At 44.4% G+C, this 27872-nt stretch overlaps 2 protein-coding genes across 3 annotated transcripts; one reads left to right on the forward strand and one right to left on the reverse strand.

The window, feature by feature from the left end:
• Positions 1-151: 151 nt before the first annotated feature.
• Positions 152-5395, forward strand: LOC147220757 (uncharacterized). Of its 2 annotated transcripts, XM_086170659.1 has the most exons (6): positions 152-305; positions 2010-2423; positions 3162-3307; positions 3737-3905; positions 4161-4323; positions 4507-5393. In XM_086170659.1, exons 2-6 carry the CDS (start codon positions 2118-2120, stop codon positions 4812-4814), a joined length of 1092 nt encoding a protein of 363 aa, XP_086026785.1. In that variant the 5' UTR covers positions 152-305; positions 2010-2117; the 3' UTR covers positions 4815-5393. The 2 variants fall into 2 exon arrangements, with proteins under 2 accessions (XP_086026785.1, XP_086026786.1); XM_086170660.1 differs by lacking the exon at positions 152-305 and having other exon boundaries at positions 2086-2423; positions 4507-5395.
• A 4363-nt stretch (positions 5396-9758) lies between these two features.
• On the reverse strand, positions 9759-27362 carry col1a1a (collagen, type I, alpha 1a). Its single transcript, XM_086170296.1, has 48 exons — positions 27120-27362; positions 25342-25556; positions 24965-25000; positions 23906-23998; positions 22220-22288; positions 22084-22128; positions 21388-21441; positions 21246-21299; positions 21108-21161; positions 20961-21014; positions 20820-20873; positions 20476-20520; positions 20312-20365; positions 20184-20228; positions 20004-20057; positions 19448-19546; positions 19216-19260; positions 18989-19087; positions 18735-18788; positions 18536-18643; positions 18043-18096; positions 17837-17935; positions 17695-17748; positions 17504-17602; positions 17322-17375; positions 17165-17218; positions 16941-17048; positions 16786-16830; positions 16243-16341; positions 16013-16120; positions 15729-15890; positions 15496-15549; positions 15276-15383; positions 15119-15172; positions 14809-14862; positions 14537-14698; positions 14278-14385; positions 13897-14004; positions 13737-13790; positions 13365-13472; positions 13180-13233; positions 12994-13101; positions 12845-12898; positions 12626-12733; positions 12226-12505; positions 11945-12135; positions 11499-11741; positions 9759-11334 (listed from the first exon to the last, which is right to left on the reverse strand). The coding sequence occupies exons 1-48, from the start codon at positions 27199-27201 to the stop codon at positions 11188-11190; spliced, it is 4344 nt and encodes a 1447-aa protein (XP_086026422.1). The 5' UTR covers positions 27202-27362; the 3' UTR covers positions 9759-11187.
• Positions 27363-27872: the final 510 nt, after the last annotated feature.

Genomic DNA, 27872 nt, shown 5'->3' on the forward strand with positions numbered 1-27872 from the left:
GGGGACGGAGGCCAAAAGCTGATGAAAACATCAGACAAGCATTTAGTGGATGAGAGGAAACATTTGGTGACTGGAGAGGATTAAGGGATTACTGACACAGCTGACAGTATGAAGGGTTTCTTGCCATCATCATCGTCATCATCATCATCGTCATTGTTGTGAACCTGACCACTCTGTCTTTGGTACTCCATCTTTGCTGGTCGTCCAGTTTACTCCAGTCCAGTCCACTCTGTTTTCTTTCTTTGCAGTATGATGGACACATCATTGCAGTAGGATGGACAGATCCTGGTTCCTCAGAGGAGGAGGTGGGTCAGGTGTTTAGACTGAATATTGTTTTTAACCATTTGTATCTAATTTTGCTGCAGGTTTGACCAACAGAAATCTAAAAGAGCCAAAAATGAATGTAACATAAATAATTATAGCCTGTCTTTTTTCTGCTCCCTTGTAAAAAACGATAAAGCCGTTTTCCCCGTTTTCTTTTTACCACACTAACAAAAAATTCACTGGAGTTTGTTTATTCATAATTTAATAGTTATATTATTCAAAGAGATATACCATAAGAATATCAGAATTGTTTTGATTTACTTTTATCCAGAAAGAATGAGGTAGCAAAAACAGTTATAGATAATTAAAATTAAATATTAAAATAACAGATTTTCTCGTTCAAATAACACTGCTTTGTGTTTGGGAATGAAACAGTGATAGTGTTAATGACTATGATTATAGACTATGCAATTTTCTTTGTTTTTGTGGGAGAGGGGTGTTCATACATAATCAAAACCTATTTTAAAGACAAGTGTGAGACATTGTTTTTATGCGATTACTAAAATATGCAGTCTGTTAAGCTTTTTGTAATGAACATCAAATGTATGATCTTTTAATGTGTTTAAAAAGAACAAAAACAGAATACCTTTTTTTAAAAACTGGTTAACTCAAATTCATTTCTAGTCTACATTCTGATTTGCTCTCATTTTATTATCCTACTCCTGGTCTTATGTGTTTAAAAACAACCCCTCCATCTATATATTTTCATTTTCAATCTGTTTTCCAATAAAAGTTCTCAGTTACCATTTAATGCTTCACCTTTCACTTTTGAATCAAATCACTTTAAGTTTATATTTTATGTCGTTTTACCACTTTACAATAATATTGATAACAACGATTATATATTGTAGTTATCATTGTTACTATTAATATCAAATACCTCTAGTGTAGTGTTAAGTAAGCTCAGCGTAGCAGTTGCAAACAGTAAAGAGATGTTGCCAAACCTGCCACAGAGCAGCGAAAACATCGGGAATAGAAAGAAAAAGGGTGTTTGTGGGGACGATTATCCAGGCCAAACAGATGGTTGTAGATTTAAGGAGGATGTTGCAGACTAGGAAACATATTTCAACATTCCATACTGTTCCATTTGTTGTCTACACACTGGACACTGTGCACCTTAGACATATATTTGTTCCACTGTGTCCTTTTTACCAGTATTTATTGCAACACCTTCTTAACTACACCGTAGTGCCCTACACTTCAGTTACTTAGCTGCTGCTACGTACTGCTATAACTGTGAATTTTCCCCCTAGGGAAGATCTCGCCAGCTACCTATCTTGGTACGGTCATTGACAAGGCACTGAAGTTAATGAACAGAGACACTCAGGGTTAAAGTACACTGAGAAATGAATGTCATCTCACAAAACCCAACTTTTGAACGTTTCACTCCAAAGCCTTTTAGTGAACCCTGCGTTTCTCCCTCACCGGTTGGAAACAAGCTTTTAGTTTAACATGTTTACGTCCACGCTGTGCCCGTAATGATTAATTTAACAATGAAAGACAGCAGACAAAGCCCTGCAGTTCAAACAAGTCATAATATAGTGACCAAAAGAGGACAAAGTCAATTTGCAGTGTTTTTATTAATTTCTTCATGTTGTTTTCAAAATGATTTTTATCTTTCTTACATTTATTCTTAAACATCAAGGTTCAACTCCATACTTTTTTCCCCCTTTTTTTCATTCCAGTTGCCTCGGTGCTGTTCTCAAAGTTTGGCAAAGTTCACAGAAACATAGATGTTCGTTCAGTGATCCAAACCTAAGCCTCTCCGTCCTCCTCCCGCCATCCGAGGAAACATGTGTCTTCCTTGCCTCCTTCCCTCCCTCCTTCTCTACATATTTTACTCACCGCCTTTCGTTCTGCCACCCGTGGACTGCTCCCACTCGTGCCCACACCAGTGCATCTGTTACGAACACACCGACCTGGTAGACTGCCGTGGGCGCGGCCTCCCGCACGTACCCCGGGGTATCCCACATGGCACGTGGCTGCTGGAGCTCGGAGGGAACAACCTGAGCTCGATCGGCGCCCGGGCCTTCGCCGGCCTGTGGTCACTGCGGGTGCTTGTGCTGAGTAACGGCCAGATACAGGAGCTTCAGCCACAGGTATGCGGGGTCGGAGGAACTCTGTGAATGTTTTAAAATATTATTTATTCTCATGTTGCTCCTAAAGCTCCATGATGAGGGGTTTTGGAGTCCATATTAAGATTCAAGATTCGAAGCATCACATGTGCAGTGTAGAAACGTGTTTCCCTGTTCAGTGAAATACCTGCTTTGCTGTCCGCAGTGCATTGGGATATGTGCTGGTAGAAGAGTATAAACATTATTACAAATATGAATGTAGACATTCCAATAGGGCAGCGAGTCAAATACAGTGCAATAAGACGTTTTGAGCGCGGCTTTGTGTGTAACTCACAAAGTGCACGTGCAAGGATGAGTGCAAATTATGTGGCAGTAGATTTTACATGTGCAAGGAGAAGAATGTGTGTCAGCTGTTTAAGTGTCTGATGGGAGTCGGGTAGAACCAGTTCTTTAATCGTGTCTTTCTACATTTCACAGTCCAGCACCCCCGGCCGGAGGGTACGAGTGTGAACAATTTAATAAAGGTGTGATAACCACTGTAATAACTTAGCTGGCTGGTTATAATGTCATATGACCGCAATTTATGTCATGACATCTGGTGTAAAACATCAACCTCACCTCTATGGAAATATTGAAAGAATTGTTAGAAATTGATGCACGAGTCTGAATCTAGACTGGAGTAGGAACTGAATAGTCAATCGAAGTGACAGCAGATGGATTAAGATTTGAATGAAGGACAATAAACTGTCCGTCTCTCCACAGGCCTTTTTTTCGCTCTCATTCCTGGAGAAGCTGGACCTGAGCCGAAACCAGCTGACGTCCCTCCCTGCTGACTTCTCCACCAGTCTGTCGGCCCTCAAAGAGCTGCGACTGGAACACAACAAGTTGCACCATTTGTCGGGATACAGGTAAAACACAAGCCCGTCGGTCGCTGTTCTTACCCTTATCGACCTCCTGCAGCACCTCCTCCTCCATTCTGGACTGACAACCAATAATTAACAAGAGAAATTAAATATCAAAATGAATTGAAATTTTGAAAAAAAAAAAAAAGAAACAAATTGAACCTTATGGTAACTGCTTTGTGATGAAAACCTTTCAATTTTACATTAGACTTGAGTTATTGAATAAGAATAAAGATATTATAAGCAACAAAACAATGCCTTCCATGTTGTAATGTGTATAGGGAATTATAAATTCTGATGACTGTACTTGCTGAATATATTGTGATTTGTATGTAAACAAAAACTGATGATTATCAGTTGAGAAATTATCGTCAATTTGTAAAATCTACAAGTCTGTCTGCGACTCTCATCCCGTCCTCCCTTTCCGCTTAACAGCTTGGAGTATCTGGACAACATGGAGAAGCTGGACCTGAGTCACAACCAGCTGGTGTCGGTGGGGCCCGGTGTATTCAGGGGCCTCTCGCGTCTTAGACAGCTCTATCTGCACAACAACAGGCTGGCGTCGGTGCAGCAGGGGAGCCTGGACATGCTACCCGGACTGGAGGTGTGTGAAGAACGCAAGGCCTTGTCTGGCATCCCAGCTGCTCGGCGACCAACTCGCACAAAATACTTGAATGACTAAATGAGCTTGGATCTGTCTGTGCGTGCTTTGGTGACGGGAAATTTGGCTGATCACTCATACACGGCCTCCTTTCCCTCATGAACACGCCTCTGACGCACAGAATTTCGGAAAGCGCAGATTAGAAAGAGCTGTGTTCGTGTGTGTGTGTGTGTGTTTGTGCGTGCTATTTCTGTACAGGTGCTGCAGCTGAGTTGGAACAACATTTCCCAGATAGACAACGATGCCCTCGCTCCTCTCTACAGCTTGGCCATCCTCTCCCTGGAGGGAAACAACCTGCATCATCTTAAATTCAAGACGTTCATCAGCCTTCATACCACCGCAACACACATCCAGCTGGCAGGTCGCTAATGTCAACAAACGTGCAAAATTAGGGATTAACTTGTCCTCAAAATAAACTAAATATGAATCTGAAATGCGTAAAATATCAAGAAATCCATTGATTAATATACAAATATCATATCGACCATTTACATTTAGAACATAGTGTTAATATTGCATTGTATTTGCACTGTTTTCCCTCCAGACAACCCTTGGAGCTGCGACTGCGAGCTGCACCGCGTATTCAGCAAGATCCTGCACGTTCGCCACCTGCACATCGACGACTATCGCAACGTGACGTGTCGGGAGCCCCCGCAGCTGGCCGGGGCCCTGCTGGCCTGGGTGGACAGCCGGCTGTGCATCGCCGAGACGGCCACCGTGCTCGTCATCACCGTCACCGTGCTGGTCACCGTGGTGGCGGCGGTGGTGATGGCTGAGAGAAACAGGAAGAGGAACCACGGGAAGAACTGGGACACCGAGTCGCAGACGCAGACCCAGAGCCCTCCGTCCTGATCGGAGAGCTGGAGTTTGTCTGCGGCGTGATGAGCGCTCAGGTTACGGCGTACTTGACTCCCTCTGATACCCTCAATCCTTCGTGCAGCCTTTCTGTTCCTTTAAGTCCATTTCGAACCATCATGAATCATTAATTGATGGATTTCAAGTGTTTGAAACAAAAGCTGTGCTCATGTTTGTTTAAAATCCTCTTTAAAAAGACATCGTTTCAACGTTTTTCTGTGTTGTTTGTCACAAAAGTTCGACTGAAATGTATTAAATCGAAAGCGTGACTGAATTCAAAGGCACGTCAGGTGATTAATAAACTGATTTCTCGACCATCTGGCCAACGTGGTGCGGATCTGAGGGGATGTTAATGTCAAGTTTCATTAAGGGAGAGCAGAAGGACTTTTTTTTTTCTTAGCTTTACAATCCAACACACTGGTGCAGGGACGCTTCTTTGACGGAACCATATGTCTGTGGACGGGGGGATTAGTCCGACTTGTGGGGGAACGAATTAACAGAGAAAAATCACGGTTCCATTCAGATCACATAAGGAATAGAAACTAGTTTTCCCTGTTTCCTGTCAGAGTGTAAAAGATTCATTGTTTTCCATCGGAAGATCCTGTGACAGCTTGGTCAGTTTTCTCACTAGTCATGACTATTAATGTTTTCTCGCCAGGCCATAAACAGCTATTTGGCCACTAGAGGGAAACGGCACCATCTTCATCGACCATTTCGAGCGGCGGTCGGGAACCTATGGCTTGCGAGCCACATATGACAATTTTGAGTTGAAAAAAAAAAAAAATCAGTTTGGAACTGATTTTAAAATACTTGTGATATTTCTTCATAATACTGTGTCATTTTAAAGTAAACAAAAATTAGTTTTGAGGATAAATTTCACAGGTAACCCGTCGGTCGGGTCGGGAAGCATAAGCTTCCGAGCACATCCGGGTCATTGTTAAGGTGAAGAAATTCACCCCTTGTAACGGAAAAGATGGCGAAAAGAAAAAAAATCAATGATTACCGTGCATTCCAGGTTGCGTGGATAGAGGAATTTGCATTTGGATCTGCAGTATATCTAATATGCAATGGTAAAATTGCATCGATGAAACGGTCAAAAAGAAAGCATCAATTTCGAACAAATCCATGCAACACCAGAGGTCGCATTAAAAGTAAGACATATTTAATTTATTATAGGTTAAAAATACTATATGGCTCTGGATGAAATATATTTAGAAATATTTGACTTTTATGGCTCTCCCAGTCAAAAAGGTTCCCGACCCCTGATTTAGAGTTTCGTTTTTGTTTTCTAATGTATCACTTAAAAATTGCAAGTGGTTTTATTCTAACATTTTCTTTAGATGGACCCGACAGATTTAATATATGTATCGGCAGCTATTGGCTCAGACGACTTTTTAATCCATTTTGATTGAGCCATCGGCGGAAGCATTAGAGAAAGACCGATCGCATTTAAACAGCCGAACGCTCGGTCTCTCTATTGGGAAACAGGTTTTATGGCCGAATGGAGCAGACTGGTACAAAAGGGATTAGGAGGAGATTTACTTTGCAGTGGCTGTGAGCTGGGGATAAAGAGCACAAATATCATCTGAGCTTGCCCAATTTTACTCAGGTAGTATAAATCTGGGTGAATCTTTTTGTTATTGTCGCAAAACAACTTATCATAGATTTTGAAAAGGTTCAAACACACTTTTCTGTTAATAAAATGGCATTATTTGTTTGCAGCAGATGATCCAAAAAATACAGTCATTTAATTCGAAATGGCAATAATTATGTCGATATCATCGTGCCCTCTACAAACATAAAAATGGAACAAATAGTTATGTAGCGCTTCCAGATAATGGGAAAGAAACTGTTATTTTTTCTGTGTACATGAAAAACACTGACTCGGGCAGAACGGCATAATGAGTTGTTTTCCTGCAGCAAACAAAAAAAGTTGAAACAACCAAACCTAAACGGTCAACTTTCTGAAAAGCAAACAGTGTCGGCGAAGTTCTGTCACCAAAGCTGTCAAAGGAGTTTCAACTGACACCTGTCAATAGCTTCCTCCCAAGATTCAAATGTGGATCTACACCAGCAGCAAATCAGCCATGGCCATTAAACCAGATGGAGGAGTCAAACAAAACAAATAAAAACTATAGCGGGGAAGTAAGAGGTGTAGCAGTGTGTAAACATTGTATACATATGTGTGTGTGTGTGTGTGTGTGTGTGTGTGTGATATATAATCACCATATATAATTACATACACAGACAAAGGTGCAGAAGTTGCATGACACCTGTCACAAGACTACTTGCATAAGACGCCACCATGGTTACAAATAAAACAAAAGTTCAAAAAATTAAAACAATCTTAAAAATAGTATGAAACTAATTCAGCGTGTATTTTTTCTTTTAGTTTCTGGATCATTTTGGTGTGATCTGTTCCCAATTCGTTATAAAAGGATTGAGAAATATCTCACAAAAAAGTTGAAATCTTAAGCAAAGTATATTTTAAATGCATGATTTATGTAATATCCAAATGTCCTATTAGAAGACATTTTAACTAGATTTTGAATTATTTTTAGAAAGTTATCATTTGCAGTGTAGTTATGTTTCATACAGGACTCTCTGGCCAGTTGGGGACGCTGTCTCTCCTTTTGAAGATAAAACACAAAGTTGTCAGAATTAGACTCTTGACGGGGTGCTTACATATTACCTTTGTATTTATGTCATTGATTTAAAAAAAATGATTCATTTAATTGTAAGAAAAGAATAGTAAACCCGTCTTACTTCCAAACTTGACCAAAATTTGTAGATGAAGTCATCGCTTTCTGCGTTTCTGAGAACTAAAACTTTGTTTTTTTTTCCAAAGAGGCAGTCAAACACTCCCTTTTTTAAAATACCATTGATATTCGCGGTGTAACTGCGCTCTTTGTCCAGAAGGAGGAAACATCTCACTGGAAATATCCTCTCTTGGGAATAAACATCTTGAAACTGACCGCTCACTTCCGGGTCGGTGACACACAGGTAGATCCTTGTTCTTGCGACATTTCGGACTCAAACTGCGTAAAAACACTTCAACTGCATGTTTCTGACACACATGTCATGTTTCCATTCCTAATTCACCGATTAATCCGTCTATTCCGCTACTTCAGTTCATCTTCTCAACACTTCCTTTCTCACCTGAAACTACAGCTACGTCATCTCCCGTCGCGCATGCGCACTAGTGTTCCCCCGACCTTGAGTGATTTCCACTCCCACTCACTTCACCATCATCCAGTTAACTTGATGACACGTTTGATGGACATTTGACAGCAGGAAGAAAACTAGTTGAAGTGATGAATACCTTCCCCATTAATAAAATAAATCAAATAAAGGGGGTATTCTAGATTATTCTATAGAAATCCACTTGCCATAATTTAATGTAATTATACTTTCACTGGTCTTTGTGAAAATTTGTGAAAGTAGGGTATTTTTTTTTCTTTTAATCTTGCTCTTTAATTATGCATCTCTTTGATGATTTGATGATTTACGTGACCTAAGGATTTTGTTTTTTAAACAAAAAGTTAAAAGTATTGCATTGCATGACAGATTGTATGACACTTACTCAATGAGACTGCTCTGACAGAGCACAGAGCCCACTGTTCAGTGATGTAAGCATGTAAGTTGAAATCCTCATAAAATAAATTAATATAATATAATATAATATAATATACTACATGTTATATATATTTTTTAATGTATTTTTGTATTTATTTTTATATTTTATTTTATAATTTTTTTTTCTTCATTTTTTGATAATCATATATATAGAATATGTTGCTTTCATTTTCAACTATTGACTGGGCAGCTTCGATTCAGTTACATCGCCACATTAGAAGTAAGTATCGTTATCATCAAATTCCAGAGGAGGAATTTGATGTCAGGGAGTCATCACTTGACTCCCTGACAAACTGACGAATGAAATGGCTCTTTCATAGTGTCCTAAATTGCACCTCTGTCCTTTCCGAAGAGTATCACTCTCACACCCTTACCTCGCTTCACCTTATCTTTGACATCCGTGTGAAGTCTGGACCAGAGCTGCACCACCAGACTGAGGGGTTTCCTCTCTTCACAGAGCCTTCTCTGTGTCTGAAACCAGAGAGGTTAGCATTCCTCTCTTGGAAATCCAAATACAAACCCGGAGTCTTTCAGAAATAATCCCAATTCCCGCTGGCAGTGCAAACCTATCCCCAGTTCCTGGGGGTACTGCCTCCTTCATGGTGGACAATCGGGGTCTTTGTGAAGCCAAGCTGATGCCCACACCTAAGAGCGAGTCCATGCAGCAGCCGTCAGTCCCTCTGCCTGAGCTCAACGCAGCATATCTGCTCCGTGATGTGTCTGGATTACTTGAGGAAGACTTTCGAAGGGTGTTTCTACGAAGAATTACATACCCCTGTCAATACTGGATTTACCTCTCTGGATTACGGATATCCCGGATCTTCACTTTCACATTGGATTTAATAACCGTGAGAAATATCGCTGCCTCTCCAGGAAACCATCGAAGAGGTAGGCCACTATTACTCCTCTTCTGCAGGTTGTTCACACACAATGAACAACAGTGGGTTTTATTATGATGGCCACATTTTTGCACCACACACAGGAGAAAACTGCTTGCAAAAACAAACAAATCTGAGAGCTGGGGTGCTCTTAGTGACCAAGACTTCAGGAAAAAAAATCAGCTGCCTCAAAAAAAACCTTACAAACTATTTGGGATCACACAACCAAATCCTCTAAAAACCGGATGGGATTTAGTACCCAGGGTGTTATAATCAACTATAATCCTGCCAGGGGTTAGAAATGCACCAATTCCTTTTAGGTCTGTTTGCCTCAAGGGGATTTAACAAGAAGCAATATGTAGACGCAATAGGTTTGTAAATGGTAAATAAATCCTGCGGGGGCAGTCAGTGAGTCAGTGAGTCAGCATTCATTGTTAGACCACTTAACATGCTTTATTTCAGCATTCAAATAATTAAAAACATCTCAAATTATTATACATATACAAACTAGGTACAGATCCTTGTGGTGTTTTCCCCCATGTTTCTAAATGATGACTCTCTTTTTTGTGCATTTTATAATCTCTTTAAAAAAAATCTTGTTGTTTTTTTGAAAAACAGTCACCCGAGAAATAAAAAGAAACAAACTACAACAGATTTTTAGGATTTTCAGGAGATTCCAGGTGAATCCGTTTAATACAAAGATTGAGGGGAGGTCGGAAAACAGAAAAAAATCCCAAGAAGAGTTAAGACTCGGAAACAGAGCAAGAGTTTAAAATTCCAGGTACCAAGAGGAGAAAAGCCGAGGCTGAATTTTAGCACCATAAGGCCCTGCCATGCAGGACTGACTTCCACACTGAACAACAGTATCGCCAAGCTGGATGAACGGGACCTCAGAGAAATAATAGCACCTCAAGTTTCAGCTGTTTCTAAGTGTCAGTAAACCTCAACTACCCCACTGACCACCACAACTACTGCAGGCTTCACTTCAAAAATACTATTTTTTTTCACTGCCGGACTTTCTTACTTTTCTGAGGTAGCCATATTTTTCTTCTTAGAAAACAGAGCTCTGAACCCATGTTTCTCTGCTGGTGTTTTTTTTAATGTGACTTTGAGAAAAACAAAACAAAAACAAAAAAAGGAAACATGAAATAGACAGGGGCAAACAAGAAAGTGACCTCAACACCAGGCAAATCCCGAGAGCAACAGTCAGCCCGTGGTGGTTTGCAACAGGTGGAGAGGTGGCAGAACAACAGAGACAAACATGGCTGTCAGTTTCACCGTTTATTCATCAACACCTGAAACTTGGTACAAAGCAAATGGGTTCTGTCTGTTGGGACTGTCCTTTCATTCCTCTCAACGCAGGGGTGTATAAAAATACAAAAGTCACCTGTGTGTTTCTGTAAACTCCAGAGAGGCCTGGTTTGGCGTGGTGAAGAGGGGATGTAATTTTTTTTTACACTTTACAGAGGCATATATTATTTTCTTGTCGCCAGTGAAACAAAATGTCTTCTCTACAGGATCCTTGGTGTTGGTGGTAGTAAAAAAAAAAAAAAAATCAAAACCAAAAAAAAAAACAAGAGTCAGAAACAAAAAAAGTAGTGGTCCCAAACGCGTCGATGCGGACACTGCCACACCGCCGCCATCTTGTTGAAGTGCAGGTTTTTAGGCGAAGTGGACTATCGGGCAACGGCCGAATGAGAACTCGTGGGTTGAGGAGCGAGGGGTCAGATTTGTCAGAAAAATGGAATTTCGAAAAATCGATTCGGTGGCCTTTTTTTGAGAGGGTTGGCTGCTAGAAAAAAAAAATAAAACACACTCACACACACCACAACAAATTCAAGTCCAGATTTCTCTTTTTACAAGAAACAGACAGGTCCAACTTCAAGGCCAAACTCTTGGTCTGGAGCACCAACATCCATAGGAGCGATATCAATGATGGGCAGGCGAGATGTTTTCGATGTCTTGTATTCGATGACTGTCTTGCCCCAAGCACCGGTGTGTGACTGGAGGGACAAGAAAAAGGGAGAAGGTCAGGGTTAAAATTCAAAATCCCACTGAGCATCACTGAATCACAATTTGACAACGATTGTTGAACCTTATGTCGTTTTTTTTTTTTGTTTGTTTTTTGTTTTGTTGAGTAATGCAACAACGTTATCAAATTCCTTACCGTGCATCCATCCTCCAGGACGCTGTAGGTGAAGCGGCTGTTACCCTCGGCTCTGATTTCGATCTCGTTGGAGCCCTGGAGGTTCAGGGACTTCTTCAGGTTGCCAGTGGCGGCATCCATGTAGGCGATGCTGTTCTTGCAGTGGTAGGTGACGTTCTGGTATGCCTCAGTGGACATGAGACGCAGGAAGGTCATCTGGATGTTGACATCTTCTGGCAGAGAGCCCTCGCTGCCGTACTCGAACTTTAAGAAGAGAGGAGGACGGTCAGTGGGTGAAATGTGAGCTTGAAGAGGGTGAGGATGTGGTAAAGTGAGGCGGGAGAGAGAGACCAAGTAGGAAGTGTGGAGAAGCTACATTAACCTGAACTTGAAGATTAGCAACTGGAATGCGGGGGAGTTTGGAAACGGAAGCGAGCGCTCATGCTTGGTGGGTTTGACGCCCTCACCTGGAAGCCGTCGGTCATGGCCTCTCCGAACCAGACGTGCTTCTTCTCCTTGATGTTCTTGCTGACGTACCAGTTCTTCTGGGCAACCTCACGCTGAGTTGGAGTTACGCAGGTCTCTCCGGTCTCCATGTTACAGTAGACCTTGATGGCATCCTGAGTGCAGCCCTGGTCTGGGTCAATCCAGTACTCGCCTGAAGCAGGAGGGACACAGATTTACATTTCAATTTCATGAAAAATGAAAAGTTTTGTTTGGAAGGTAATGCATCTGATTTGAAACTCACCGCTCTTCCAGTCAGGGTGGCACATCTTGAGGTCGCGGCAGGTTCTGGCTGGGTTCTTGCGGGTTCCGTCGGGGCTGCGGATCTGCTCGATCTGCTGGCTCAGGCTCTTCAGGGTGCTGTCGACCTCCAGGTCGCGGTCTCTGAGAACGTTAGCGTCATCAGCACGGTACATGCGGAAGGGATCGGGAGCCTTCTCCTGGGGCTGGACCATGAAGCCAAGATCAAATCCACCGCCGGGGGCGCCGGGTGCTCCAGGGGGTCCGGGAGGTCCAGGAGGACCCTGAGATAGATAAACAGAAGAAAGCGATTGGCTTGCTGTTTCCTGGTAGCGTGGTCTTGCGCAGATCATTAAAACTCAATATTCCACTCCCGGAAAGGAAGAAGACAATGTTTTTCTTACAGCAGGTCCCATCTCTCCAGAGCGTCCACGAGGTCCGGGAGGTCCGGTAGGTCCAGGAAGACCACTCATTCCATCCTTGCCAGCGGCACCAGCAGATCCAGCAGGTCCCTGAAAGTGGCACGGAGGGAAATCTTAAATCATCCGAATGAACAAACATCGTTTGACGCATGATAACAAGACTGTTGAAGCAGTTGCAAGATTCGTCGTGCGTCAACTCACCCTGGGTCCAGCGGGTCCGGCAGCACCAGCGGGTCCCTGCTCTCCAGATGGTCCCTATTGGTGCACAAAGTAAATAATAGTTAGGGACTGAGATTGTCTTTTGTGTGTGTTATTTGCCCATGTGTAAATAAGAGTGAGACGTTACTTACAGCAGGTCCAGGAGATCCCTGCATGCCAGTGAATCCTCTGTGTCCCTTCATGCCTCTCTCACCAGCCTCTCCGGTCTCTCCCTTGTCTCCACGGAGTCCAGCAGCTCCCTGGCAAAGCAGAGACGATCGATCGTCTCATTCCTCAGAGATATTTGGTGGTCAACTACCAGTGTGGTGGTTACTTACAGCAGCGCCACGAGGACCAGCAGGGCCGGCGGGGCCAGCAGGGCCAGCGGGTCCCTAAAACATGAGAAGTTCACTTCAATCCATGACAATACCTCCGGTAGCCCTAATACCATTTTGTGATCATAAATGAATTATTTAAGAAACACCCAGGTGATCGATTCTTATAAGGTGGCTTCATGACTTACAGTCTCTCCACGGTCACCGCTCTTTCCGGCGGGTCCGACGGGTCCGGGGGCACCAGAGGGTCCGGGGGCACCAGGGGCTCCAGCGGCACCAGTCTCTCCACGGTCTCCCTAAATCACACCCAAAAACCCACGGTGTGTCATGAGGTTATTGCATTGTCCCCATGTTGTTTTCAAAATGACCCTTCTGGCCACCCATAAATGGGTTAGCACAGGCTTTCCTATTTTTCTGTTTGGGTTTTTTTTAGACAAATGGTGTGTTACGCTGATACAGAGAGCCCATAATGTGGGTCCCTGATGTGGAAGTTCTAGCCGTATGTAGCAAACTCAAATGTACGGTGCCGTTCAGTTAGTGGTGACGCCATCTTTACTGACCTTGGGTCCAGCGGCGCCGTCGCGTCCGGCGGCTCCCTCATTACCAGGGCTTCCCTAAAAGGCACACATAACACAAGTAAGCCGATTAGGATACGTCAACGGGACTGATGCATGCTGATACACACCAGTTTAGAGTTGGAAAAAGGGTGTATCTTCATACCTCACGTCCGGTCTCGCCAGGGGGTCCAGCCAGTCCGGGGGGTCCGGTTGGTCCAGGAGGTCCACGCTCGCCACCGGGACCTGCAGGTCCCTGCTTTCCAGTCTCACCCTGTAGGTGACAATACATGAGTCGGCTCCGCTCTGATAACTTTAGCAGCCTTCGCCATTTGGCAATATTTGTACTTACAACATTGTTATTAAGCTAAACGGGCTTTGGATGAACCAAATCATTTGCAGTATTTTTCCTTTCCTTTTCAAACACTCTCGAACACGATTATTTCAGAATGGTCTTTTTTAGTTGGAAACATTCTGCTCATTACATCTGGGCTTCCAGACGCGTTATGCAGTTTGTAGCTTTGCATGTTTAACAACAGGAACTCACAATAGGTCCGGGGAGACCAGAGAAACCTCTCTCTCCCTTCACTCCAGGCAGACCAACGATACCACGGTGTCCAGCAATACCCTGAGGTCCGGGCAGACCGGGGCTACCCTGAAGGAGATGAAACATCATAGTTAGCCATCTGGGTGTGGCACGAGACTTTGCCATGTGAAAATGAAATCTGGTTCTTTGACAAATGAAACTAGAATTGCCCACTTAAGGCAGGAAAAATTGAAGAGGTTTTGAATGAAATGAAACTTACAGGGGCACCATCGGGACCAGGGCTACCCTTCTCTCCAGCAGCTCCTGGAGGTCCGGCAACACCCATCTCACCAACGCGACCAGCGGGTCCAGTATCACCACGGTTTCCTTTGGGTCCTTCCTTGCCAGCTGGGCCAGCGGGTCCAGGGGGTCCAGGGTTGCCCTGTAGAGGTCAAGCGTTAACTTCAGCTGAAAGCCATCCGGAGTAATCTCGAAAACTTTTACCAAGAGCCCTAGTGCAAGGTCTTCTACAGATAAGAGGTGCACACTTACAGAGGGGCCAGGGGGTCCAACTCTGCCAGCACCACCAGGGAAGCCAGTAGCACCCTAGGGAAGGAGACAGAGGTCCATTAGCAGATTACAACCAGAAAAAACATCTGCAGGTCAGTGCCTTGAAAACGGAAACAAATATTAAAAAGATGAGTGTCCAAGCAATATTAGTAGCATCTATTTTAAATTCATCTCATGGCAACCTGGATTATTTACCCTACTCTCAACACGTGATCTTGACAGAATGGTCAGGGGTGATTAATAAGGAGAGGTGAAAAACAGATAGGGCGAAAGACGGATGAGAATAACTTACAGGAGGTCCAGCAGCACCGCGAGCTCCCTTGGGGCCAGTGTTTCCAACGGGACCCTAGAGGAAGACAGATTGGTGTGACTAAAAGTTGAAACATTCGATGTGGGAAATGGATCAGTTGAGAGAAAGCTTACGATAAGTTTTGTTAACATTTACGAACCTGGGGTCCGGGAGCACCAGTTGGTCCAGCGGGGCCGGGGAGACCAGCGTCTCCCTTAGCACCATTGTCTCCAGCCTCTCCCTTGGCACCGGCCTGTCCGTCAGCGCCCTGATGAGGAAACACGGAAAATCGCTCGCTTGAAATTTCAAACAACAACGAAATGAAATTTAACACAACGATCTAGAGAGGAAGTCAAGGCATTTGGGATCAAGTGACTCACAGGAGGTCCGGCAAATCCAGCGGGTCCAGGTGGTCCGGCCTCTCCACGCTCGCCCTAAGCAACAGGAGAAAGAAGAAGAATCAGCCACAGAGCCGAAAACGCTAGAGATCTTCACCATCACTGCTGATGACACTGGAATAAATTGAACAGAAGATTCTCCCCTCTGCTCTACGACGAGCTGCTGCTTAAAATGGAAAAGGTAAAAGGAGATCGGCAGAAAGGCAGATACTCACAGGGGCTCCACGAGCTCCAGCAGGTCCGACGGGTCCAGCGGGGCCAGCTTCTCCCTTGTCTCCGGTGGCTCCGGCGGGTCCGGGAAGTCCGATGGGTCCAGTCAAACCACGGGCACCATCCTTACCGGGAACTCCATCAGCACCCTTGGCACCTTGGTCACCCTGGGTTATTGGATGGAGAAGGGAAGCAAAGGGAATAAAAAGATCAGAGTTACAACAATCAACTCAGGACTATTTGCACAAAGACAACTGGGAATACTCAAAAACCTATTGAGTCAACTCACTCTGTCTCCTCTCAGTCCTGGAAGGCCAGCGGCACCACGCTCACCAGGCATACCCTGCATTCCGGGGGCTCCAGCATTTCCGGGAGCACCGGGGGCACCAGCATCTCCCTAAAGAGGAACCGAAAATTTGGCGATTGGAAAAAATGTGATACGGAAGTAGAAAATGTGCTAACTAGTTCAGGTGGACAGGCAGCAAAATACATTTTCGCGCATCCTCTCCAAGGATTTACCTTAGCACCGTCGTTTCCGGGACCTCCGGGGGATCCACGGGCACCAGTGGGTCCAGCGGCGCCAGGGGCACCACGCTCACCAGGGAATCCTCTATCACCCTGGGAAAGGAGTTACCAAGAATAGTTGGTCGAGGGTGGTCATATCCGTTCCTTCATTTGCCAAAATGTCATTCGTATTTATTTGTTTTCAGTCATGACAGCATGATTCCATCTCAAGCTCAATTCAAGACCGTGGCAATTTTTATGGCCTAACATTGGTGAGCGTTGCGTACGCCCAGTACAACGGGGCAGGCGTCACCGGATTCAGATACAGCCGATATAGTGTGGATGTGCGGCCGAGTTACGGGGACCACGCTCGCCCTAATTCATTACTCGTGGCTACGTTTGGGCCCTAGGAGTGAACATTCCCCACAGACTGTGAACTTGTCACAAGTGGAGTGAGGTCACTGTGTTTCCATTAATAACCCGGTTGGTAAAACAAGTACTTAACGTCCTATAACTGAGATACCCTAATTATACTCTAATAGACAAAAATCCACTTACTCTTGCTCCAGCGGGTCCTGGGGCTCCAGCCTCACCGGGCAGACCCTAGTTTCCAAAAAAAAAGTGACTTACTAAGAATAAAAACTCAGTTTAATATAAATGACACATTAACAGTAACCAAAGTATCACAGTGGCGTATCTTCTACGTTCAGTACCTGCTCTCCGGGCTTGCCAGTCTCACCAATGGCACCCTGGGGTCCTGGGAGACCCTGGAATCCAGGAGATCCAGCAGGTCCTGCCTCACCTCTCTCACCAGCAGGTCCCTGAAATGCAGTAAACATAGAAATGTCTCAGATCATAGAGAAGAACCAGAATCGAACATGGTTAGATCGTGTTCTGCCGTGGCGGGCGGTTGGACGTGTCCATGTATTTTACTCACAGCAGGTCCGGCAGGGCCCTGAGCTCCGACGTCACCGTCCTTACCAGGGGCACCCTATTAAACACATGGAAGAATTTTAGATACACAAGTTCCAGCATCTCTGATTTGCAGGCAAAACAAGTGAATTCAGTGACTTATACAAGTGAGAACAACTTACAACTGGGCCAGTAGGTCCCATCACTCCTCTCTCGCCAGGCTTTCCAGAATCGCCCTGAAGATGGGAGAGGGAATCGTACCGTATTGTAACACCTCGCAGATACACTTTTCTTGCCATCCTGCAATTTAGCTGTCCCGGTAAACTATTACGGAAATACTGAGATATTGACAAAAGTAGCTTACAGCGGCTCCCTTGGGTCCGGGGAATCCCATTACTCCAGGCTGGCCTCTGGCTCCAACGGAGCCAGGGGGTCCAGGGCGGCCATCTTGTCCAGCGGCACCCTGGAAATATGAATGAAAGAAGGGTTTTTATAGATAAACACGATCCATTTTTGATGACGTTTATATTAAATTGACTATGAACATGAACTTACAGCAGGTCCGAGCTTGCCGTCGGGTCCGGGGCTGCCAGGGCTACCAGTCATACCCTGAAGGTTAGATGAAAAAAGTTAATGAAAGAAAGATAAATATGGCAAATATCCTATGGCTACCCGGTGAGTTTGCCAGAAATATCACCTTAGCTCCGGGAAGTCCAGGCTCGCCAGTGCGACCAGTCTCACCAGTGGCACCTTTGGGTCCACCAACACCGGGGGCACCACGCTCACCAGTGGCACCCTGTTGAAGGGGAAAGAGAGAAATGCCAAACAGAAAATCAGTTTCTACGTATGTTGATCTTTGTTGCTGCAATCTGAGGGTGTAGTAGCTGCGTGTCTTTAACTCACTTTGGGTCCAGCAGGGCCATCAGCACCAGGGAAGCCGCGGCCACCAGGGGCACCCTGTAGAGGACATCAAAATCAAATTTTTGTTCTGCTATTTGTGCAAACATTACATACATACCTACATACGTCAATACACAAAAAGCGGTGTCATGTATGGGAAAAAATTACACGCTGTCTTGATTATATATTTGATTATCTAATGTGTTTAAGCATTCCTGTTGTATAAGAACACAACTATCTCCAACATGAGCGACCGGACTGAAGTTCATACTTTGGCACTGTTTACATTCAACTGACTCTGCATTTCCAAATTTTGTTGACGTTTTACCGAGGAGGCACTTTGCTTTGTCGTCGTCAACTTTTTTCTACCATTTAATTTTCTCTTGCTTTGGTGTGTTCTGTACATCGCGGCAAAGAACACTGGTTAGCTTCCTGTTCTTATCCCGTTACCTGCCTATCGTAATACATTGTGGACAGGAACACAACTGATACTTACACGCTCTCCAGGGACTCCACGACCTCCTGCAGCACCGGGCTCTCCTCTTGCTCCTCTCTTGCCCTCCTCACCAGAGGGTCCTGGGGGTCCTTGGATTCCAGCGGCACCCTGTAGAATACAATCACAGAAACCGTGAGAAATTGAACGTTGATGTGCGTACATTCAAACACCCTAAACAAGTTGAGTCCGATTGACTTACAGCCTCTCCCTTGGCACCGGGCTCTCCCTTGGCTCCTGGGGCACCAACTTCACCCTGAGAGGAACAAGCATATGAGAAAATATAAACAAAGAGGAAAAAAATAGCTGGGCAGTAATCAAAAGATAATTAGGGACAAAAAAAATGAATCAATGATAATAATAGAAAACAAACAGGAATTCAGGAGGAATCTTGAGTCATGTAAAGAAAAGGGACTGATTAATGCAACAAGATGGCTCTGAAACATGTTTACTCACAGTGTTACCCTTGGGTCCGGGGGCGCCGGCAGCACCCTGAGCTCCTGGTGGTCCACGAGGTCCGGGGAAGCCGGGGGCTCCAGCAACTCCAGCAGCGCCCTGCAGGGGGAAGCACACACCAGTCTCAACGTGCTGTACGAAGAGTACTAACCCTCGTCCGGTCTGTTACTGACCGAGGAGGGGATTTGACGCGTTTTATTCATAAATAAAATATACAAGGCACTTACAGGGGCTCCCTTAGCGCCGGCGGCTCCATCGTTACCGGGGTTACCCTGAGAAGCACAAAAGATAAAAATGTTTTTATTTTTTTCAGACAAGATACAGATCACGTTACAAAGGAGAAAGACAGATGATTGGTTTCCTTCTATATTTTTGAAAAAAAATTCACATCTGGAGGGGAAAAAAAAAGAGAATAAAAAATGAATATATGTATATAAGAAGGGCTTTATTTGCACTTACAGAAAGTCCAGCAGCACCAGCGGGTCCAGGGTTACCAGGCTCACCACGGGCTCCGGCGGGGCCCTCGGGTCCACGAGCACCCTGAGCTCCGGCTTCACCCTGAATAATGAGGAAAGAAAAAAATCAAGAGTCAATCATTAAAGTTCCTAAAGGCTTCTTAGTGGTGTTTCGAAACGCAATTTTTCAATCCCACCTAGAAGTTTAAAAATTTGCTGTAGCTGATGTTTCTTTCTTTTTTTCATAGTCGACCTCTTAGCTGTGCATTGTGGTTAATAGAATCTAAACAATCCTGCTCTGTCTCTATGCTGTGAACAAATGTTCAAAATGACTTAAATTTATCAGGTCGCAAATGAAAGGCGTAAAATTCAAGTAACCTCGTCGGGTTTGGGATATGGGCTGCAGGTGAAAGGCGAGGAAGGCAAAATGCTCTAAACCAATTTGTGGATGCAGTTTGGTCTTATTTAGGGGGGAGGATTTTGAAGGTTTTGGAGAAAATATACACTAAATTTAAAATTATGGTGGAAAAGAAACTTTATCTTCATGTGTGCTTTCATACCTTGGATCCAGGGCCACCAGGGAATCCGGGAGGTCCAGCAGGTCCAGTGGGGCCCTAAGGAGAAACATTACATCCATTTTAGATTTTATATCTTCCAATAGATTGAGATTTATGTACGGCTCTGGAGCCTACGGAATCGGAAATGTGCAAATTTAGTTTAAAAGAAAGCTCTAGACTTACAGGAGGTCCAGCAGCACCAGCGGCACCATCGTTACCACGAGCTCCCTGCAGAACGAAAACCATCGGTTGGCATTATTGATAATTCAACTCAATGATCGCAGTTCGCGTATGGATGTATGCGGACTCACAGCAGCGCCAGAGGGACCAGTGCGGCCTCTCTCACCAGGCAGACCACGAGGTCCCTGTGATGGAGAAAGTGACTCTGTTAGAAACTTTGACTGAACATCACTTCAAAGAGAAACGATTCAAGATGACCAGCGCATGGCGGTCTCGGGGCTCCGCTTTTACTCACCATAGCACCGGGGGTTCCGTTCTCTCCGGCGGCACCGGCCTCTCCCTAGACACATATAAAAGTCAGTGAGCCCACGGGGATGATCGAAAATTCTCCGGGTCGTTAATTCATCCGATATGGCCGCCTCTCTGCTGCTGCCCCTCTGATGCTGACGTTACACGTCATTACACACAAATCCATCACCCCGCCTCATTCAGAAGCTTTTCACAAGTTCCTATGAAGACCCATTACTATTATCGATGGCGCTGTTGCAATCATAATTATACCCATTGTTCCACTTTGGTTTAACTGAACATCCTTGTTGGAAATGATCAATTCGATGAAAGAGAGAGATATGAATTTACCTTGGGTCCAGCGGGGCCGCTGTCTCCCTTGGCACCATCAAGACCGCTGAAACCCTATAGTGGGAGGGAGACGCACCGATGAAGTAGCCTGCGTTGACAAGAAGCTGTGTTGACGTTTTGGGGTTGGATGTCACTACTCACTCTGTGTCCCTTGATTCCGGGCAGTCCGGGGGTTCCGGGGAAACCACGAGCTCCCTGTGAGACAAATAAGTAAAGCGAGAATCTGTTATCACGTTGTTATTCTTGCATCCTATCCTAATGAAGACGTGCGCTGCCGTGGTAGCTTACCTGTGGGCCGGAAGGTCCACGCTCACCGGGGCGACCGGGCTTGCCAGACTCACCCTAATGCAAACAAGACGGAAAGATGTGTAAATCAAGTCGTACGCAGAGAGTCATAGACAGCGGGGGCAGATCCTGGCCACTTACATCCTCTCCATTCTTTCCAGGAGGACCAGCGGGGCCACGGGGTCCCATGGCGCCCTGCAGAGATGCAAAGGTGAAAGGTGAGAATGACAGCAGATCAGCAAGGTACGATTTGTTTCTTTGTTTCTCTATTTCTGATACTTACAGCAGCTCCAGCCTCTCCGGGCTCACCAGGGGGGCCGGTGAATCCCTGAGGTCCCTAAAGAAACATTGCACAAAGCAGCGTTACTACACGTACGGACATGTACAAATATTTCAATACCTTGTCATAAAACGGTCGTCATCGTAGTCTATACAATATGCTGATCCAGTTTTATGTGTGTACGGCGTGGGTATTACATGCTTTTTGGCTGGGAAAATTAGCGGTGACATCATTATCGGTCTGTATTTGTGTGCTCAGCTGTACTGCAATTATTTTATTTAGAAGGAGTCTAAGAGTGACAAATGTCGTACATTTGATTGATTTTGTAAAATAATGCAAGTAAAATGTGGCTAAAAAGTGCTAGCTTGTTAATACTGTCATTATAACGTGTTACATGTATAGTTGCTAATCATATGAAAAGGCTGTAGGATTCACATAAAAATATCCATTGCTTGAAGCTGATGCATCTTATAATTCTTGGTAAAAAGAGATAAATAAACAAAAAATCCCAAAACAAAATCATTACACTACAAAGGCATCCCTTTAAATTCGGACACTATCATAGAATGAATGCAAAATGAGAATGGAGTTCATTAATAAGTCGGTCCCATGAGGTTAATGATATCTACATACTATTTAATCTAACCTCCGTTCAATTTTCAAATACTATTACAGAGAACAGATGATTTGTGTGCTTACACTTGAGCCAGGAGGTCCAGGGGGTCCACGGGGTCCCATTGGGCCCTGACGATTAGAAATGGGTCAGAGGGTCAGACACTGCATCGCCATGACCAGGAAAAAAATACACAGGGTGGAGTTTGTTTATATGTCCTACCATGGGTCCGGGCACGGGCATGGCAGGGGATTTGTCGTCATAGCCACCGGACATTTGAGGGGAGAAGTTCTGGAAAAGAAACAGACAAATGCAGGTTAAATATGAAAATGTCCATCTCACAAATATAGTCAATTGCCATATTTAACAGTATTATATGCAGCTCCTGTGATATCCTGGCCTGATGAAACTTATTTTTATCAACTTGAAGACACATTTCATTTTCATTAGTTTCTGTTTGTGGTTGCTTTTGCTGGACTGGGGTCAATATTTTTCCCAATAATATCAGTTTAGGAGAACTGACAGGTGAAAGTACAACGTGCGTGTACTTTTGTGTACAGCAACAAATGAAGACCTGCTTCTTTTGATGCATCCCAGCCAACAAAACATCAATAAACATCTTGAATAGATCCAGTTAATCAAGATACACACACAAATAAACCCTTACTTAGAAGTTTGATTAGGTAAAGTAATATACATATGTATATACGTATATTTCTTATCATACTAGTGCCATACAAGTTTCTTGTTCATCTTTTGCTGTTCCATTTAATACCACACACACACACACACACACACACACACACACACACACACACACGCACACACAGACAGAGCTGTATCTAAACAATGTGCAATCTGGGGTGAAGTGGATCTTTAAAAAAAGCTATCAATAAGCCTCCAATCACTGAATGCGAAAATAAATGGATGGAACACTATGACATTGATAAGGCTCAGCAAGATAGGATTCAAGTCAACGTCCAAAAAAGACATTGAGGCTGCGAGAATATTTAGGACTGAATGTTAAATTGAATTTTGTGGAAAGCATGATTTTACCATGCACACTACAATGTTGTAACTTTGTTTTGTAATAAATGCATTAATCCATAATAACTCTCTATGTCTGTATGCTAAAACTATTGATTTTATAAAATATTTTAGAGGAGTAAGTTAAAACATTTCAACAAGCATGGTAAAGACTCTGCATAAAACAAATATTTGTAATGTCAGTTACCAATTTAGAGAAACGCACATTTGCGTTATGCATGAAAAACATGGCTGGAGGGATAAAAAAAAGTCATCTTAGCATTGCAAGCTAGCATGCAAACAAGTGGTAAACCCCTCACACATGTGCTAAGGGAGACGAGCAACCATGCTAGCTTAGCATTGCTAATTACACCTGAGTGTCATTATGAATTTTATAAATGCATGATAAAAGTGGCAGGAACACAAGACAATAGAATGGAATGGTAAATCAGCTTATTGGTTAAGAGCAAATAAATTTTTGAATTAACATGATTAATGTTTAAAAACAGCCATTCTTATGAACTATCTATTCAACAGTAAACCTATCTACTCATGGCTCGTGGGAAAGCAGCCACAACCTCTCTGCTGTTTCTTTCTGAGCAAATACATCCATCGACTTTCAACCTCCTGATTGGATGTGGAAGCAAAAAACTCCAATAGAATAATTCTAAAGCCATAAAAGGTTATAAGTGTGACTGAAAGTATTTGTCCAAGCTGTTCTCTTGGCGAAGACGCAGTGTGTGGGGGGCGGGAGAGGGTGGGAGGGGACTTCTCACTACCAACATCAGCAGACTGATACGCCGCCATTAGCCTTATTATTACTGGCGATCGATTTTCACCAAAATGAGTTTAATGCAAAAAATGAAATAAAAAATGACTTACTCCGCCAAGGCCGGGAGGTCCAGGGGGGCCAGGAGGTCCAGGCATACCAGGCTGGCCTGGAATACCATCATTTCCTGGGGGACCAGCGGGGCCCTGAAGATAGAAAGGCGAAATATAAAAGGGGTGATTAGGGTTTTAATCCTCAGCTGAACGTCCGCGGGGTTCTGAAGCAATACAGCCTCGCGAAAAGAGCAACAATGAAGAGAAAGCGGATATTTGTGACCATCATCTGTGGCCTCATAGTCCATAATCCAGTTTGTGTGTTTATACACTCCCTGTCTACCAACTGTAAACACTGAGGATACTGGGCCGCTCATGTGAGGCCCAACAGAAACCATGTAAGAACTGTCATTGAACACCATGTTCTGCCTGAGAGTGGATCATCATCATCTTCATCACCATCATCATCATCATCACTGACAGTTTTTACCGATATCAGGCATGCAAAGTGATTTTAAAATGATCAATCAGTCCCTCAGAATGGGATCATCTATATAACATTGACTAGTGGAAATGCTGGATAGCATTTTAAGTTTTTTAATTTCAAAAGTCAAAATTGTTTGTGATGTAAAAATGGCATCTTCTCTGCAAGTTATCTCAGGTGGCTTCTTAGTTTTTGGTTCATTTTAAAGTTTCCTTAACATTTGCGTCCTGGAGACAGAATGCAGGCCTGAACCTGCTCTCTGCGCATTCCGCTGCCCTCACACATGACAGCACCGAAGCACGTAAAGCTTCATAACTACTTCACAAAAACTGGTTGTTTGGAACATTATAGACTATTTCCCTTTTTTATTTTAATTTTGCAAGATTTTCCCCTGATTTCTGTTACTTGAACAGAAGTTTTGACATGCAACGTGTTCTCACTGAAACACTGATCAAAACAAATTTGACTCCATGTTCTTCATGGTAGTCTCCACATTCTTTTGCTATGTGTAAGGTTTAGCTTGTTGTTCGTCATACACATTTAGGAATTAACACACGATGGAAACAAGTGTGGCACCAAAACAGACTTTGAGAGCACCGCGTGTCGATCCAATGACGACATTCGTGTGAACTCACCTGATCTCCCTTGGGTCCACGTGGTCCCTGAGGTGCCTATGAGCAAACAGACACAGTGGATGTCAGTGTATGATATTGCAAATATCTGTTCAATACAGCAGGCTGCAAAAGTAAAGATGGCGTTAATCGTTTCCTGTTCGTTCAACGCAAATCACGTCTGTCTGCTGCTCTATGATAAAATAATAAACAGTGATAATCAATGCTAGATGCCATCAAACCATTTAACCCATTTTCATTCATTTCACTTGACTTGTTTGTGTGTTTATATAAACGTACAAAGTACACTGATATAATCTTTTGGCTTGTAATTGTTCAAATCTTTTTTTTTAATTTAGGCGCTTGTACAAGACATAATCAATAGACTAATCAGTATCTACCTCAACCTGAGGATCCTGGAAGCCGTCGTCGGGGCAGATGGGGCAGCACTCATCGTGGGGGATGACTGGGTTGGGGCAGTCAGATGTGTCCTCACAGATGACCTCGTCGCACATCACTGTGCCGCTGTCGCAAACACAGATCTGGCATGGCTCCGGTTTCCACACGTCCCGATCCGCAAACACCTGGCCGTCGAGGGTGCAGCTGCCGCCGGTGCCTGGAGGGGGGCGCCACAGAGACAGGTGAGGCGTGTGAACAATTTCAGATGCTGGGAGAAAATCACAGATGGGATGGAAAAAAAAAAAAACACTGGAAAGGGGGTAAAAATAAAACTACATTTGCAAGATGCCAAGGGAGGTAAATGTGTATTTAAAAACACCTATAGCGCATAAACCGGGATATTATTTTCCCAACAAAACATTATCACCAGGCTGTTAATCAATCTTAAAAAAAGAATGCACACAGGAAGTAACTAACATTTCAGGAAATAGTGAAAGTAGCAACATGGCAGTATTACGGTGAAAGAAATGATAATTTAAAAGGGGGAGATGGGTTGCTGGAAATGGATCGTACAGGAACCGGTGTCAGAATTTGGCCCGAGGTTGAGGTGAAAGAGGTCGCTCTCACCCCGAGTTTCAAAACACGTCACATGACCGCTAAAGGCAAGGAGAGACACCGGGCTGCACGGGGAAGAAAGAGACGCCTCCGAGCAGTAAGTCAAAGTCACAATTTTCCGGAGTTTGCTCTGGATTTCTCATCACGCCTGGAAGTGGGGCTCGTTTCGGGGTGCGAGAAAACCTCAGTGGATGCCGAAGTGCTGAGCTCAGAGGGAAAAGCTGCGGAGGGGACTGCAGTTTGGCAGCGGCCGCTGGAAACTGCGCACATGTGTTTGCACTTAAGAAGGAGGGAGAAAAAAAACTATGGAAAAGTAAAGGAGGGGGGGGGAGGGGAGGGGTGCGCACGGCTGCAGAGGCTAAACCGCAGGGTGGCGCTGTGAGACTGCGCACGGGAGGACAAACCACATCTGCTTCAAATAGATAGACGGTGAGACACGCAGGCAGACAGGCTGGGCCTTTTCCAGATGTGAAGTTCATCTGGAAAAAATGAGCTGTTTCCAGAGCGTAGCCACGTCTGTCCTCCAGCCTTTTCACCCACAGAAAACCCCGTCCTATAACTTTTGTGAAAGTTAAACCCACTCAGAGGGGAGATGGGGGTTGGGGTGGGGGCGCGAGACTCGACTTTTGCAGCGGAGGTCAGATTTCAAGCAGACGTGACTACGCCTGTGAGGAAAAACCTTCTCTTCCCTCTCACCTGGGGAGCCGCTCACCTGGAGGACTCGACTCCAGGCCTCAGGCGAGCGTAAACTGCCACATCATAAGGCCTGCAAAAGCCCTCCTGTGCATCAATATCCCTATCTCTGGAAGACCTGCAGGGACTTGCTCTGCATGCATTAGAGGGGAGAGCGGGGTGGAAAAGACAAATAGAGGAGGGGGAGGGCGGGCAGATGCCCCGTGCATTACGCATACCCCACCTATATACCTAACTATCCATGTATTTATCTATCGATCTATCGAAAAAAAAAAAAGGGCGAATCACATCTCTTTTCCTAACTTTTCTCGTCCTGTATTTCTCAGTGCAGATCTTTATAGCCGTCCACACGGTGAGAAATTATCCGCTTCAAAACCCAGAAAATGAAATAAAAAAAATTAAAAAAGGAAAAATAAGGGTGGTGGGGGTGGAGGGGGGGGAGGGTTGTCCAGCAAGCATTCTTGAAACTTACGGTCATCCTCGCCCTGCGCCCTGACCAGAAGCACTGCTGCGCTCAGCAGCAGCGCCAGCCGCAAATCCACAAAGCTGAACATGTCTAGATGCCACCAGACATGTAGACTCTTTGAGGCAAGAGAGGAAAAAAGTTGGGGGTGTCTTCTCTTTTCTGCTACACTCCACTCATACACGGGTGTTTGGGGTAGGGTCCGCTCGTCTGTTCACAGTCCTCCTGACCCCAGCAGAAAACTCCCTACTGCCTACATTCACTTTCCACCAGGGCTTTTATATGGGAGCCTGAAGTACTGGGAGGTGCTGGGACTGGAGGGACTGGGACGCACCCTCATTAGCCCGCTTGCCGCTGCTCACGTTTGGGGAGGACAAGAATGGACCCCTCCTTCCAGGAAAAAAAAAGGAAAAAAAAAGAAAAGACAAAAAGAAGGGAAGAAACGAAGAAAAAGGGTTCATCCTCCCATATTTCCACAGCGCAAGGACTGGAGTTTGGATCAGAGAAGGAAATGAGGGCGACCAGAAGGAAACTTGATCCTAAAGCTCATCAGAGGCTTGGAGAAGGAGGATCTCCTGCACCAGCAGCCCTCAGACTTACCCCATGTTATATTTTTGATCTGATTCATTTTGGGATTTTGTGACATTCTCCAACAAACCCTGGCAGTTTTTGATCCCATTCTAAAGCCCCTGAATATATTACTCTCCAGTATTTGACTCATTTTGTGATTTCAGCCAAATACATGAAAGTTTGAGGGATTCC

The sequence above is a fragment of the Fistularia commersonii genome, chromosome 23 (genome assembly GCF_037954325.1).
Source record: "Fistularia commersonii isolate RoL2024-O1a breed Wild chromosome 23, RoL_Fcom_v1.0, whole genome shotgun sequence".
Lineage (NCBI taxonomy): Eukaryota > Metazoa > Chordata > Actinopteri > Syngnathiformes > Fistulariidae > Fistularia > Fistularia commersonii.